Genomic DNA, 15,031 nt, shown 5'->3' with positions numbered 1-15,031 from the left:
TGTGGGTTATATTGTCTGCAGGTTCAAATATCAAAACTATTTTGGTATCAAAATCGGAAGTTTTTTTTCTGTATTTCCTCAACTTGACACTAACGAGAAGAAAAGCGTATGGACTATTTTCACTCCATAGCAGCGCTCCTATGCCTTTACTTTCGTATAGTCTCAACTTGGATGCAAGTCAAAAAATTGAACCGTGTTTGATTTATGTAGACGGACATATAACAGGAAATGCAAGTTTGCGGCTTATTATTTAAATAAGGAGGAGGAAAACAAATATGTCGATCATATTTAGGAATTATAAGACATTTGAATGAATTTAAGATCCTGAAAAATATTTCAAATATTTTTCTCCTTTCTTATTTCAGGAATGATAATTGTATAAATAAATAAAATAAAATAAAATAAAATAAAATAAAATAAAATAAAATAAAATAAAACATGTCTTATACTTAGACTATAATGCTTATTTAAATTAAGGTACAACAGAGTTTTAAAACATTAGCTGAAAGAAGTCTGACACCATTGTTTCGCCAATAAGAAAGTTAAATGTTTGGAAATATTTTTAGATGCAAGAATGATGGACACAGATAATTTTATACCATTCAATTTACAATTTAGTACACTGAAACAGTGTATTTTTTTTGTTTGCTTTTTCTGTTAAATCTCACACTGACCAATGCATATTCAAGCTTTTTTAATTTATTCACTTTTTTAAGTCACAACAAAATTAATGAAAAATCAGAGTAAAGTCAGTGATGTTTTAGAACTATGAATGCTTATTCGTCTTTCTTTGGTTTAAACCCACACAGCATATTGTGTTGCATGTTTGTTTACCTCTGTGAATTTCAATAATTCACTGAAACACTACAATGCGGCTGCCATCTCAGTAACACCTGTTGTAAGGTCTATGCTGAAAGAAAACTCTGGGTCTCAGAAAGAATGAAAAATCACACTGACAGTGGGCAAAAAGGGCTGGCGGCAGCTTCAGGGTGAGTTACCATGGTTTCACTGATGGAATCTAATAGTCTGGCACACACACACACGCACACACACACACACACACACACACACACACACACACACACACACACACACACACACAACACACACAGTGAAACACAAGCTTTGCTGAGTGTGAGTCCAGTTGATCTTTCAGAACCCTTCCCCCTGGGGCCTTCGTCTCTACTGCAGATGCTGGATCAGGAAGTTTTAACTCCGGTTCCGGCTTCACATATTCATACTACTGAAATATAACGTTCAAAACTGTTATTTTTGAACATTTATAAAGACTTTAACATTATATTGCAAATAAGGAAAAAATCTTCTTTTTTTTTAATTTAACATGATGTTGATCTTTTCTTACACATTTATGTGTTTTATTCTGTTTGGTGATTCTCGTTTTGCAGCAGTTGATGTTTTATGAAGTTTAAAGGTTCGGCCAAAGTATAAACACAAACTGTACTACCAGTTTACCACCAGCAGAGGGGGTAAGTGAGCCTGGCGTATCTGGGAAGGAATTGTAGTCTGAATGTCAGGAAGCGCTAAAAGTTTTTGTATGCAGACGTATTACATAGGTTTGCGTCTAAGAATGGTGTGTGTAATAAAGATAAAACAAAAGAAAAGAAAACAAATGGCAGGAAAACCTTGAGTGACTGTCTTCTTTCTGTTTCCCCATCTTTTCAGGTTCCCTGGAGGATTTGCAAAGCAAATCAAGGAATGCAATCTTAAACCTCTCTGAGGTGACACAAAGCACAGATACACAAACAGTGCGCTAAGCCTGACTGAGCCAACATGTGCTACCATGAAAAGATAGCATATTCCATCAACCCACACTGCCAAACTGAAGATTTGGATACCGTTAGGACATCCTGGTATATCATGGGCTCTTTAGATTTAACTTTTGACATTTACTAAAGCAGCAGTTTATGCAGTTACTCTTTCACAAGGGTACAGAAAGGAGTGTGAACGGATCAGATGTTCAGTGAACCTGCGCCGTTTTTGAAGAACATGATTCAAAAGCACCATCCACGTCACAGCCAAATGAGGCGTGATACATCAAAATACAGGAACGCCGTGGTGCTCACAGTTCAAAATAGAGGCGATAAGACTTGTTTCGCTTTGTAGTCAACATCACCTCTATTTAAATGTTTTTAAGAGAATATTAGATAAGAAACAGTGTCACAAGAAGCATTGGGAAGTTGGATGAAGATAAAAGCAAGGAAAATCCTGCAAGAAAATCTGGTAGAGGGTGTAAAATACCAAAGATTGGGGTAAAGGTCAATTTTCCAGCAGGAGAACAATCCTAAAAAAAAACAGCCAGCGAAAACAGAAAATAGTTTAGGTCAGTGCATCATCTTCCTGAATGGCCCAGTCATGGCCAAAACCTAATTCCAAGAGCAGTAGGAACTTAATCATGAAGCCAGAGTTACAGTGGAATATTTCACATACAAAAATCTAAAAATATAAATACATCCTACAGTGTTCGAGTTTGTATTTGAAAACAGTTTTGAAATCCTTGTCCTACCACTTCACAGTAACCAGCTATAGGCCTCTAAAGAATAATTTGTAGCTTCAAGAATGTGCTTGCAGCATGAAAAACATATTAAAAAAAACAAAAACTTTGAGAAGTATGAATACGTTTGCAAGGCACTTTAATAAAATGAACTTTTAACCAATTGGGTGGCTTTACAGTAAGCCTCGTACTGCCCAACTCTTAGGTTGTTTTTGTTCTGAGGAAGCATTTCACATGAGAAATGAAACTCCTCAATAAATAAAAGATTACGTCAGGGCGCGGTCTACTCAGTCACTTTGGATAAACATCAGTTTAAAACTTTCATTATGCAATCCAACCCATGTAGAAACATGACGATGTTCATCTCGTTGAACCTCATTGATGAAATTAACTCTCTTAATTGCTTCACCTCCAGATGGACACATGGAGGAAGAGTGACAACGGATGTTTGGTTAAAAAGAAAAAAAAAAGCATGAAAATAAATTAGTGTTAGAAAAGGGTGTCAACTCACTCATGTGTTACACAGTCCCACAAAGATGCGCAGGAAAACTGTAAGACATCTGGAAGGAATATCAACATTCCTGGTTGTATGATCTCCATGCTCTTCCTTTGGCTCTTGAGGGATCCAGCAACCTTCTGCAAGAAAGGCCTTCCTGGCTTTATGCCTGTGTCTGCCGAAAGGCGACTTTGATGAAGTCCTACTGCGCTCAAGGCAAAACATGCTATGTGAGTTTCTGCTGGATTATATTTGCTACTCCCTTGACTTCTTCACATTACAGCAATAAACTTATTTGTATTTTGTTTAGGGGTTTTTCTCTGATAGAGTAATTTCAGGTACTGGATAAAACCAAAATGGGAGATGAGTCCATTTTCTTTACAAATAAAAATCTAAGAAGTGTGACACTCATTTGCATTAAGCCTTTCTGGGTAAATATTTTTGCACAACCTCCTTTAGCTCCCATTGCAGATGCAGATCTGTAGGAGTCTGTCTCTTTCAGTTCTGTACTCAAAGACACTAAAATGTTGGCCACCCTTCTTTGCAAAATAGCTCAAGCTCTGAGACATTGCTGGAGGTTCGTCTTTCAGCGGGGCAACATGCTGAAACATACATTTTTCTAAGAGAGTGCAATACCTTGCTACCAAATATACGTACTCAAGGACATGTAAATACACCACATGTTCGGTGACTGTGAGTCTGAAAAGGAGTATCAGGAAGTTTAACTTGTATAATCATACCCCTTTTTCATCATAACTCAAATAATCTTCCCATTTCTCATAACCCTTCTATATATACATATATATATATATATATATATATATATATATATATATATATATATATATATATTTCATAAAATCTCAGTGAAATAATTACGGTTATGTTTATATCTTCATTTATTGCAAGATTATCGCATATGTGGCGGCTATAATCGCATCAACAACCAACAGTTTCACCAGGAATCTGCAGAGAAAAGCATATTTTATCATGTACTCCCAGCTCAAGTGGAGCATATCTGTTTCAATACAAGCTGATACGCTGGGGCTTGCAGTGGTCACAAACAGCTCGGTACGTTACATTAGTTAATGTATATCTTAGCCCATTATCTGCGTTTTTCCACGTACCGGGTAGCGCTCATAAAGCAATAAATTTCCATGTCTTATGTGAGATTGCCAAAGTTCACAGAATGCACCGTGAGTAACCTTTCACAAAGAGGATATTCAAAGGCATCAGGAGAAAATCCATTTCAGTTTGACTTAAGGCCAGCCTGTAACCTCAAAGTACTTTGTCATGCGATTGACAAAAGATCAAACACACACCCACACACATGTTGAAACACATTCGTGAAGCTACTGACAGCCTGAGAACGTGCTCACTTTAACTAAAGCAGCGTGGATGTTTATTCCACCCACTTTTGTCAAATTTAGAGTCAACTGAAAGGTGAAAATGTATTTATATTCATCAGTAGCACACACTTAGAGAGAAAATAGATGTTTGCATACACTGCATAAATGAACGCCAACAGTTTTTTTTCACTGTCAGAATTGAAATTGAACTAAATTTCTTCTTGCTGTAATTTCGGCTTGTTCCTCCTCACAGAGTCGATGTAACTGGGTCAGATTTTAAGGCTCTATTGCTCCCACAAACCTTTTCAGGTCGGATTTTCAATGGGATGAATATCAGACCTTTAAGGTTGACCACTCCATGACAGTGACTTTGTTTGCAAATTAATTTGGCTGTCATCGATGGTCATTATCCACCATTTGTGTTTAACTTCCGCTGTTTCCACATAATCTTCATCTCTTATTATGTCATATTTTTTGTAGATGCAACAGTCCGTCCTGTGGAAAAACACTGACACAACCTGATGCTTCCAGGTCTGTACAAGTTCCCAGTTTTGTTTTTTTTTTTAATTGCAGCAATGGTCAGCATGGAGCAACACTTAAGTTTAAGTTTCATCATACCACAGGATATGTCTTCAGAAATGGAAGCCCTTGACTCTGAGTTCATGTGACTTTTTATGTTGCTTTTAGGGCCATATCTTCCTCCTCACTGAGCGGCCTTTCAAACTAATGCAGACTTTCTTCACTGTAGGCCAGTTTGTATTTTAGCACCAAATTATTGCAGTCTCTGGGTCACACAGCTCAACCATTTTCTGAAAAAAAGGGGTTCTCTGGAGAGAAATTGTTATCCTGGTTATACATCCATTTAATTATTTAAACAAGTGCATGGAGCACCCTTCTCCTTTTTGAAGTCCGCAGTTCTCTTCTTGATGCTTTTCTTGGGATTTTTCATGTGGAGTCCACAAGGAAAAGCAGCCTTTTTAATGAGTTTCTTTCCCACTTAATTCAGTTTAAGCTTACAAATTTAGACTATCGTCACCTGGGTTTTTGCAAAAATGTCTAAAGGCAACTTAACATTTCAGTCTTTTATTGAGCAAATCACAAATGACCTAAATCAGAAAATATTTTAATGTCAAAACTGCGAGAAAAAAATAGTTGCCTACTCATTCAGCAGTGCACATCTGAACCGAACACACTTTACGTGGAGGTTTTTGTGCTCAGTGTTGTAGAACTTTTAAAACCTAAAAGGACGACTGAAAGTTGAGAACCCCGATCTCAGTAATGTCAACCTTTCACCTCCTCTCGCTCTTCCTCAGATTTTTTCATGCGTCTCTCTCACACCTGTTTATTAACCATCAAGCTCCTTCACGCCACATTGTGTCAAACACACACATACGTGTCACTTTAAGCGCACTTGCAGCAATAAAACAAGTCTAGGAGACAGCAAGGGTAGTGGACAAAATAACATGGAGTGATGTGATGATGTAACAATTTTCACTATTGACTTTTTTTTATGTATTTATTTTTTTACCCCCATTCCCTTTTGGTGCGTCTCTCTGCGGTATTGGAGTTACTGTCATTGTTGCACAACCTCTAGAGATCATCTGACCGTGAGTCTGCTGCTGGTAAAAATTTCATCAGAAAGAGATTCAGACTGAAGGGTTGAATGGGATTTTAGGGTTATAATTTGGTTTAGGTTAGAAAGGGAAACACAAATCTAAGAAAAGCAAAGATGAAGAGCTCCAATAATCAGGGTTCAGTTGAGTTGTAGTAATTTAGGATACAATAAACAACCGTGTTTGTAGGGAAGCCTGCAGATTGATGTGAATCTTCATTTTGGTGCTAAACCTCAGCCTGAGCAAGACAGCGTGACGTTAAGAGGGCCAGGCTACTTCCCTCAAGTGGTTTAAGAGGACAGACATGAGACACATACAAACTGACTTTGGTTCAGAGAGAGCAAATCTTTTAAAAATATTTTTGGCACCAGGCCTTTATTGAACAAAAATATTGACAGGAAACAGGGCGGAGAGAGAAAAAGAGAGAGAGAGAGACATGCAGCAAATGGCCCCAATACCAGGAGTGAAACCCAGGACAACTGCATGGAGGACTATGTCGTCAGAACATAATGGACATGCTTTGCTAACTGGTCTGCCCACTTCTTCGAAGTTTGTATCCATTTCTTCCTAACAGATAATTACTTCCATAGCACCGTCCTGCTTCCACAAGAGTAAAAACACGTAGTGGGTGCAAAACAAGCTCTATAGCAACACCAATCTTCCAGAGCCCCTATCTTCTTCATATTTATGACAGCTCTCCTCAACACCACAGGCCACTGCATTCCTGGGCTTTCCAAGTCTATACACAAACACACAATAACACTTTTGGTCATGCCCTTACAGGTAAAAAAAAAGTATTCATACCGCCACCTTCTCCCACTTTGTGACGTTAGATCCAAAACTCTCTGTGGACTTTATGTGATAGACCAAACAGAACAGGGCCTCATTGCAACATATAAAGAAACGGACCCCCCCAAAAAAAGAAATCCAAAATGTGTGGCATACCGTTGTGTTCGGCTCCCCTGAGCCAATCAGATTCATCGTTTGTTGCAGTTATTGCTGTCAGCTTTGCGCATCCTGAGTCTGAAATTGTCGACCATTCTTCTTCGAGAAATCGATCAAGCTCAGCCAGACTAGACAAGGTGAAGCTGAGAAAAATAAATCTTTCTTTTATCTGGATCAGGGTTTTGACACATAGAAATACTTTGATCCAACTCCTTCCATTATTAAAGCGATGCCAGTATGTTGAGGACCATTATCCTGCTGGAAGTTGAAGCTTCCCTCTTGTCTCAAATTTTTTATAGCCCTTACTTAACATGTTCTGTATATAAACTCTGACCAGTTTTCTTATTAAAGCTCTCTTTGCATCTTGTTTGCTTATTAATATTCTGCATGTAAACCTCTGAAACCTTGACAGAACACTTGTATTTATACTCAGGATAAATTAAGACTCGGTTTACTCACTGACTGACATCTCAGGAAGGATTTTATTTAGGGGTATCAGAGTAAAGGGGTGTGAATACAAATGTGTGACACTCTCAATGGTTTTACTTTAAAAAATGTTGAATAGCAGTGTGCTTTTTCCTTCCAGCCATGCACTGCATTTCGTTGGTCTATACAATCCAACAAAACGCACTGATATCTGTGGATGCAATTCAACAAAAATGTGAATTAAACACATTTGTCAAGTAATGAAGGATCAAGAATGAATCTGAGAAGACAGCCATGACATTTTTCTAGGGGCTCAATCTCCATCTGTTTTTTTTTTTTTTCTTCCCTCGTCTGTGTCTCTAACAGTGAAGCCTTATTCATGATCGACCCTCTTGCCCCCATATCCTTTAACCCCTTTATTCCCCTAGCTTGGGTTTCTTTATGGCTCTCTGTGATCCTCTCTTTCATACTTCCAACACTACCGCTGCGGTTTGATTAAATAAACCACTGCGTCAGAGTTGAGTGACTTTATAAATTAAATGCATAAATAACAGGGGGGTAAAAAAAATAAAAAATCGAAAGAAATCACCTCATGCACATGCAGTATCAAGCAGCGCACTGTCTCCACCTCCTTTCCTGCTCTGCTCTTCACGGGCGGGTGACATCACGAACAGCCGGTTTGCAGCCGACCAGTCAGATCGCAGAGAGGCCTGAGCTGCGGAATAAACTCTCCTCTTTCTGTGTCCCTCCGCTCTCATTCCGTCGCTCCTCTTCCTCGCCGCTGACTGCTTTAACCCTCTTACAGGCTCGCGTCCTCGTTTCACTGCGCAGCTGCAAACATGGTCGAGGCTTTCGTGGGCACGTGGAACCTGAAGGAGAGCGAAAAATTTGATGATTACATGAAAGAGCTGGGTAAGGAGGATTTCTCTGTTTTCGTCCGGTGCACGTTTATTCAATACGAGCGTGTGCGCATGCGTGCGAAACGGGAGAGGATGCAAGCGCTGCACGTGAACACATGCGGGAAAAGAGAAAAGGCCGCGGAAAGATAAAGATCTGCGTTTAGCTTTTAAACGCTCTGAGAGGATGGGTAGCGTGGGTAAAATTAAATAACTGTGGTACATCAAACGAGAGAGGAACCTAATTGCATAATTAGGGGGGGGGGATTTGATTTAAGAGTGGGTGTGTGGAGGGGAAAAAAAAACAAACAGGAGAAGAGGAAAGCCAGAAAGGGGGAGGAAGAATGGTGGACCGCATGGCCAGAGAGCTGCGAGTAAGGGAGGGGTTCGCCTTTGGTGCAGAAAAGAAAACCCCAACTGTAAAGACGATGAATGGTCTGCAGCTGTCTCTCTCTCTTTCATTCTTTCACACATGCGCGCGCCCACACACACACACACACACACACACAGTTGTGCATAATGTGTGTGACCCTAGCTAAAAGCTCCTCATTGTTTGCCACCACGATGAGAGTTGCATATGAAAATGACTCCGACATCATGGAGTTTGCAGGATAACAACATGGCGGCAAAATCTTCCACATATGCAGTACTGGAACAGGTGCAGTGAATTTTACAACCGTGACGAGCTATTTGACTTTGTCAGGAAGATTGATGGTCCTTGACCTCACAGGATTCCCACCATTGACCTGCCTTCTCTGTTTCAGCTCAGAAACCATGGGACTTTTTGACCCTTTGACCCCAGTTGTTGGATCAATGACTCATCTTGCTATGTCAAGTCCATCCACAAACACGTTTTTTTTGTTTGTAAGCCTTATTGAGATCAGGTTTTCTACTATGGTATAGTAGGGTGTGAGTCATTATTACCCAATCACATAAACTTCTTTTATCCCTCATGCTCACACACACCCGTTCTGAGAGGCAAGTCAGTAATCAGTTGCTCTCTCTCATGTCCAGACAGGAACTCGGGTCAATGGGACCCCACTGTGTTTAAAGAACATGCTCCAGGCCTGATAGTAGTCAAATAAAGATTACAGATTGTGCCATTTGAAGGCACCCAGGGGCCAAATTCACAGCTTCTGCCTTAACCTTGTATCAACAGATCCCACCGACTTTCTCTAAATCATCTGTAAATGGAAAAAGAATTGGTTTCGGGAGAACATGTTTCAACAGCTGATACAGCTATTGCTTCATACTCTCAATTTTTGTTTTGGATATTTTCCTCTCTGCCTTCTGGATTTTTATATGATCCTAAAAACGTCCAATCCTAACTTTGGACTTTTTCATCAGAACGAGCTTCAGCTATCCAAGTGTAATTTTAAAGCCAATTTAGCTGTTAAATAGTCACCCATAATTATTGGGTTTTAGCATGTAGTCATTTTACCCTGGTCTAAAATATCAAAATATATCTCCTGCCATCTTTGTATTAATTTAACAAAGATAAATTAATACATCTCTGTTAAGAAGGGAAAATAAAGTACATCCTAAAACAAGTCACTCATTAAAAACTCAGCTGCACAAAGTTAGCGCTATCAACTTTACTTTGAAAATCTAATTTACCAAATATTTCTTTCTTCTTTTTTTTACATTGAAACACTGGAAGTTTATATCCAGCCATGATTAAATCCTTTTAAGAGTTTTCTTTTTTACTTTTAGGAGAAGCTTAATTTGCATGTTGTCATGAAAGGAAATATTCTGATCTTTAAAGATTGACTTCAGCAGCACCCTATGCTAAGACAGAAGGGGGGCCCAGTATAGTTCCCTGTGGGATGGCGCAGTGTAACGGGATTGTGCAAAAATATAAAGGTGCACATTAATTCCTCTGAAAATCCCTATGAAAAATCATTGTTTTCAGGAAACTGTTGACATAAACTTTGCAGATTGGTATTCAGGCTGGAGAATCCTTCAGCCTTGGCATTACTAGCAGGCCGGCCTCAAATCTAACTGTATTCAGGCATTTTAAATGTTTTTTGTTTTTTTTTGTTTTTTGTTTTTTTTTACTTTCCTTGATGAATTGCATTTGTCTGTTTTTGTTCAGGTGTGGGCTTTGCAACACGCAAGATAGGCAACATGACTAAACCCACCACAATTATCTCTGTGGATGGCGACACGGTGACCGTGAAGACCCAGAGCAGTATTAAGAATACGGAGCTTTCCTTTAAGGTCGGAGAGGAGTTTGACGAGACCACCGCAGATGACAGGAAGGTCAAGGTGAGAGGTCAAAGGCTTTTCAGTTCTGTAATCGACTCTAGAAGCTAACAATTTAAATATATGTGATATGAATACTTTTTTTTCTGTTGCACATTATAGATCTCATTAGAAAAATATACTGAAATTACAAATTTAGGAAACGTTGAAGTTGCCAGATGCAACTTTTTATAAGTACTGTTGTAAAATAAGATGGATAGGGAAACAAAACACTTTCTGCCCACTGTTTGTGGTTTTCCTATGACGATGGAAGTCGGCTACAAAGATCTGAAGATAAGACTTTAAGTTCAATTAATTAAAATGTACTTGAGCTTAATTTTTAGCACGGGTAACGTTAGCTAACATTGTTTTTCATTTTTAGCAGACAGTATTCTTTACAAGATTTACATTTAAGGTATTTCATAAGTATAGTTTTTCCTTCAGGACAGAAGGAAAGTTTAAGTAAAAAGTTAATTTGTAATATTAGCATAAATAGAAAAATGTATACATATACATCGTTTTGGCTTAGCACAGCTAATGTAGAGACTTTAAATCTAAAATTTTAGTCAGACTAAAAGTAATTTATTTTGCCAAGCTTATGTAGTTTTAACTGGCGTGTCTTTTTAATGATAACTTGTTAATTTTAATGCAAAGGTTCATTGGGAGATGGAAACATAGCTAATGCTTGAAAAATTTACCTTAATTTATGTCAGCATAATACATTTTTTTTATTATTTTGCTTAGACTAAAATGACACTCAAGTCTGTTTAGTTCATTAAGTGCTCAAGTAAAGCAAGTGACTACATGTTGCTTTATTTATGTTTCCATATTTCCATGTATTAAATGTCTCTCTTTTTTTTTTTTTTTTTTCCTCCCAAAGTCCCTAGTGACAGTAGAGGACGGCAAGCTGGTACACGTACAGAAGTGGGACGGTAAAGAGACCAGTTTGGTCAGGGAAGTTGACGGAAACAAGCTCACATTGGTAGGTATCATACAATATATTTAACACGTATATGTGTTGTGTTTTTTCAGATTTTAATCTTCTAATTTCTCTGCCACAGACACTTAAAATCGGAGACGTGGTTTGCATGCGTCGCTACGAGAAAGCCGAGTAAAACCCACCACGGAGTGAACTGCATCAGCTGAAGCCCCAAAACTCTGTACTACTCAGTAGTAAGGAGGCCAAGAAAACGCCATGTATGGCTGCTAGTCCCCTTTTACTGTACCTTCAGTATTATTGTTGCTGTTGACCTTGACTTTGCCTGTTCCGTAAACTTCTCCTTTTTTCTGTTTGTCCCTCTACTAAAACACTGAATAAATTCCAATAATTTGTTGTTGTTTTCAATAAAACTGCTGATTTGTTTTTGTTTTTATATATATGTATGTATACATATTAAAAATACTGTATTTTGCATGATGCTTAAAAAACCTTGCAAATTTCTGGAATTTGAAAATGTGATCTCAAACGTTCAAAATAAAAGTCAACAATGACAAACGGGTAAATCAGTCTTTTTCTATTCTTTAATATACAGGCTGCTTTTTAAGTCATTGTTTAAAGGTCAAGCAGAGGTTATTCACTTTTTTCCTCTTGCTGTTGGATGAATTAATTTTTAACAAAGCAGCTCCCTCCAAGGTCATAGCGTCCTTAATTACACAAATGTAACGCTTGTTGAACCTGCTCAACAAGGCTCTAGTGTGAACTATACTTAGTTACATCTCAAAGTTGACAGCTAAGTACTGCATGCAACCACTGTTTCCATCACAATCGGCTGTACCGGAGTTGAAGTTAATTATAGCTCCTAAAAAAAACAACCTGTGTGTCTATGTCAGAGTGTGTATATTTTCCCTTGGTGTGGAGAGGTTTGGTCAGAGTGTTCGTCCAGGATGAGGGAAACGTTATGTCCTCTATTTGTATATTAGGTGTGAGGTCTAAATTTGTATCCCTCCCTCTCAGATCATGTGGTAATAACTCAGAGCCAACTGGATGCAGGGTTAAGGGGTAAAAGGGCAGGGAAGGAGATGGTTCATCTCCTGTCTGCCACCACCAAAGATAACCACAACTGTTGCAGGAACGTCTTCAGTTTGCGGAGGAAACTGTTGGAAGTTAATGAAAATTAATCATAAACATGGATATTTCATTGGACTTTGATGTTTGTGTCATAGTTAAATTTTTATAGTTGAGTCTAACTAACAAAACTGAAGATATCACAAAAAACCTTGACCAAGTTTAGTCATATAGAAAGGGTGTCAAATAAACAGATTCCAGTGGGATACTAGTTAAGAGAAAATAATTCAATGCCACTAAATATTCCAGGGTATAAGAAAATCTTATATCCGCTGCATTTTTCTGTAAGTAGCCTAGGCTAATTTATTACATGTACATGCACTTTTTTGAAAATTTCAGTGACATTCAAGTCAAAGGTGTCTCTCTCTTCTACCAGTGTACCAACGTAATCACTAGTCCACCACACATGTGTGTCATTAATTATAGGTGGAACAACTGAACGGGAGGTTTCCTGAAAGTCAAACAATCTGTAAGCTGGAGGACTGTTTCAGGAATATTCCTACAGGTGTTTGTGTTTAGCTGATGGGAGAAGACACGCTGTCGGAGTGAACCAGTTGCTCCTGACACATGATGCCACTCACCCTGGTTTCCATGTGGCACTGCCTGTTAAAAAGTTCAGCATCCATTTCACCAAACATCCCCGGCTGTGAGCCGGCTGGGCGTCCAGCTGAGGTTCAGCTGTCCGATTTGGTTTTTTACGTCTTGGTGAGATGTTTCTGTGACACCATCAGAGAGTTTATCTGCACCTTTGCTGAGATGCACAAGGCTCAACTCTTGGGTCTCTGCTTTTCTCTTTTCTTTATTGATGTTACAATTTTTTTTTTTTTTTTGAAACATTACATTTTGTTAAGTAAAATCTCATTGCTGACAGCTATGTTCAGCTTCTTATTGACTTCTTGGTTGGCACTAAGAGATGGATGGCACCAAATTTTCTGACTTTTAATGAGAACAAGGCTGAAGTTACACTGTTTATACCCACCAGGTCCTACTATGTTGACCTTTCCTCCCTGAGAAAACCGTCCATTGTCGCTTGTCTTTGCAGGGTCGTGGGCCGACTGGTGTCTATCTCCACCAGTCTATCAGACATTTTGCTGTGAGGGAGGATCCATCTAGATCAGGAACATGCCATGGTAAAATTCAACTTTTTCCAGTAGAAATCAACTCTATTCTGTCAAAAAGAAATGTGTGAACTGTTTTTGTAAATTGTCTTTCTTGCACTTTCTGTTTACAAGCAAACAACCACACACTTCCTTTTTTGCTGCCTTCACTTGTTTAAAGCTCATTTCTGAATTCGTTTTCTTGGTTCTTGCATTTTTAAAAGTCTTATAAAAGTTAAGCCCCGTTTTCTCTGTCTGACCTGCTGCACTCTTATTTATAATCTAGTTCCCTCCAGGTCTGTTGACCAGACAGTTTCACTTGTCCAATCAGATTCAGAGGTGGTGGAGCTTGTGGTGTTGCAGCTCCAAACATGTTGAACGCTTTGTCATTGTCTACCTTTTTGTTGCACAGCACTTTGGTTTTCCTTGTTGTTTGCGCTTAAAGACAAAGGGAGTATGGAACAGTAAACCTGAATCAAAATGTAAACAATGCAGATATTTGCGAGGTAAAATATTAAAAGCTGAGAAAAAAAAAAATCTGCCAAATATGAATATTTATTTAAACGTCCCTTGGATTAGTTACTTAAGGAAGTCTTTGGACAGACCTGATATCCATTGCACAAAGTTTCATTCAGTTAAACTGACAGATTCAAGGCTGCATGAACCAATGATTTTTGAAAACAGAAACACTTTACGTTTGTATTTCATATCTTTCCGGTTTTAGCGTCTGTTTTTGATCATCGTCTTGTTGTGAACTCAGGATTTTTGGCCAAGTTGCAGCTTGCCGGTCGGTGGTTAGAGGGAAAAATAAAGAACAATGAAAGACATTTTGTATCATTCTCTCTACACTGAGTAATTCTCCAGTTCCCCTTGTAAACCAAATAACTCGCAACCAAGACAAAGAAGCTTCTGTGCTCTTTCTGTTGAACATTATCCATTTACATACATGACTCAAGGTGTTGTGAGTGTTCGTTATTTGCTTTACTGCAAACTTGAGTCAAGCTTAAGAGCTTGGGGAGGTGCCACTTCTTCCTCTGATTCTGTTCAGACGAGAAGATTTACTTTTAAACTCCCAGCAGGACTCCTGCAGCTGTTGTAACGCAGCCGACGCAGCACGTCTCGGCCCGGTGACTCGCGAATCGATCCGCGCCACGTTGAACTGCTTCTCAGCAAGTTACACCTGTTCTTGAACAGTTCAGTGAACGCCTCGAAAGGTGGATTTAGTTCAGCAATCAGAGTCAAAAAGCTATTATTTGCACACACCCAGAGTGTTATATTTCATTTATTCATTTGTATTGATGTTGATAGTTGTGGCTTATCAGTTAAGAGCCAAAATTCAAAACATTTACGTTCATTCTGACTGACATGACTTGTGTGCCTCCTCCAGC

The 15,031-nt window shown here is 38.7% G+C and overlaps 1 protein-coding gene and 1 long non-coding RNA gene across 2 annotated transcripts; one reads left to right on the top strand and one right to left on the bottom strand.

The window, feature by feature from the left end:
- Positions 1–6,349: 6,349 nt before the first annotated feature.
- Positions 6,350–8,018, bottom strand: LOC103135059 (uncharacterized). Its single transcript, XR_475891.2, has 3 exons — positions 7,931–8,018; positions 6,916–7,058; positions 6,350–6,709 (listed from the first exon to the last, which is right to left on the bottom strand). It is a non-coding gene; the product is annotated as an uncharacterized LOC103135059 (long non-coding RNA).
- Positions 8,019–8,076: 58 nt separating this feature from the next.
- fabp3 (fatty acid binding protein 3, muscle and heart) lies at positions 8,077–11,984 on the top strand. The gene is made up of 4 exons (XM_007547624.2): positions 8,077–8,253; positions 10,333–10,505; positions 11,362–11,463; positions 11,543–11,984. Exons 1-4 carry the CDS (start codon positions 8,181–8,183, stop codon positions 11,594–11,596), a joined length of 402 nt encoding a protein of 133 aa, XP_007547686.1. The 5' UTR covers positions 8,077–8,180; the 3' UTR covers positions 11,597–11,984.
- The last annotated feature ends 3,047 nt before the right edge of the window (positions 11,985–15,031 follow it).

Source organism: Poecilia formosa, unplaced genomic scaffold (assembly GCF_000485575.1).
Source record: "Poecilia formosa unplaced genomic scaffold, Poecilia_formosa-5.1.2 Scaffold21, whole genome shotgun sequence".
Classification (NCBI taxonomy): domain Eukaryota; kingdom Metazoa; phylum Chordata; class Actinopteri; order Cyprinodontiformes; family Poeciliidae; genus Poecilia; species Poecilia formosa.
The sequence above is the reverse complement of the archived record's forward strand: the minus strand, read 5'-3'. Positions and strand labels throughout refer to the sequence as shown.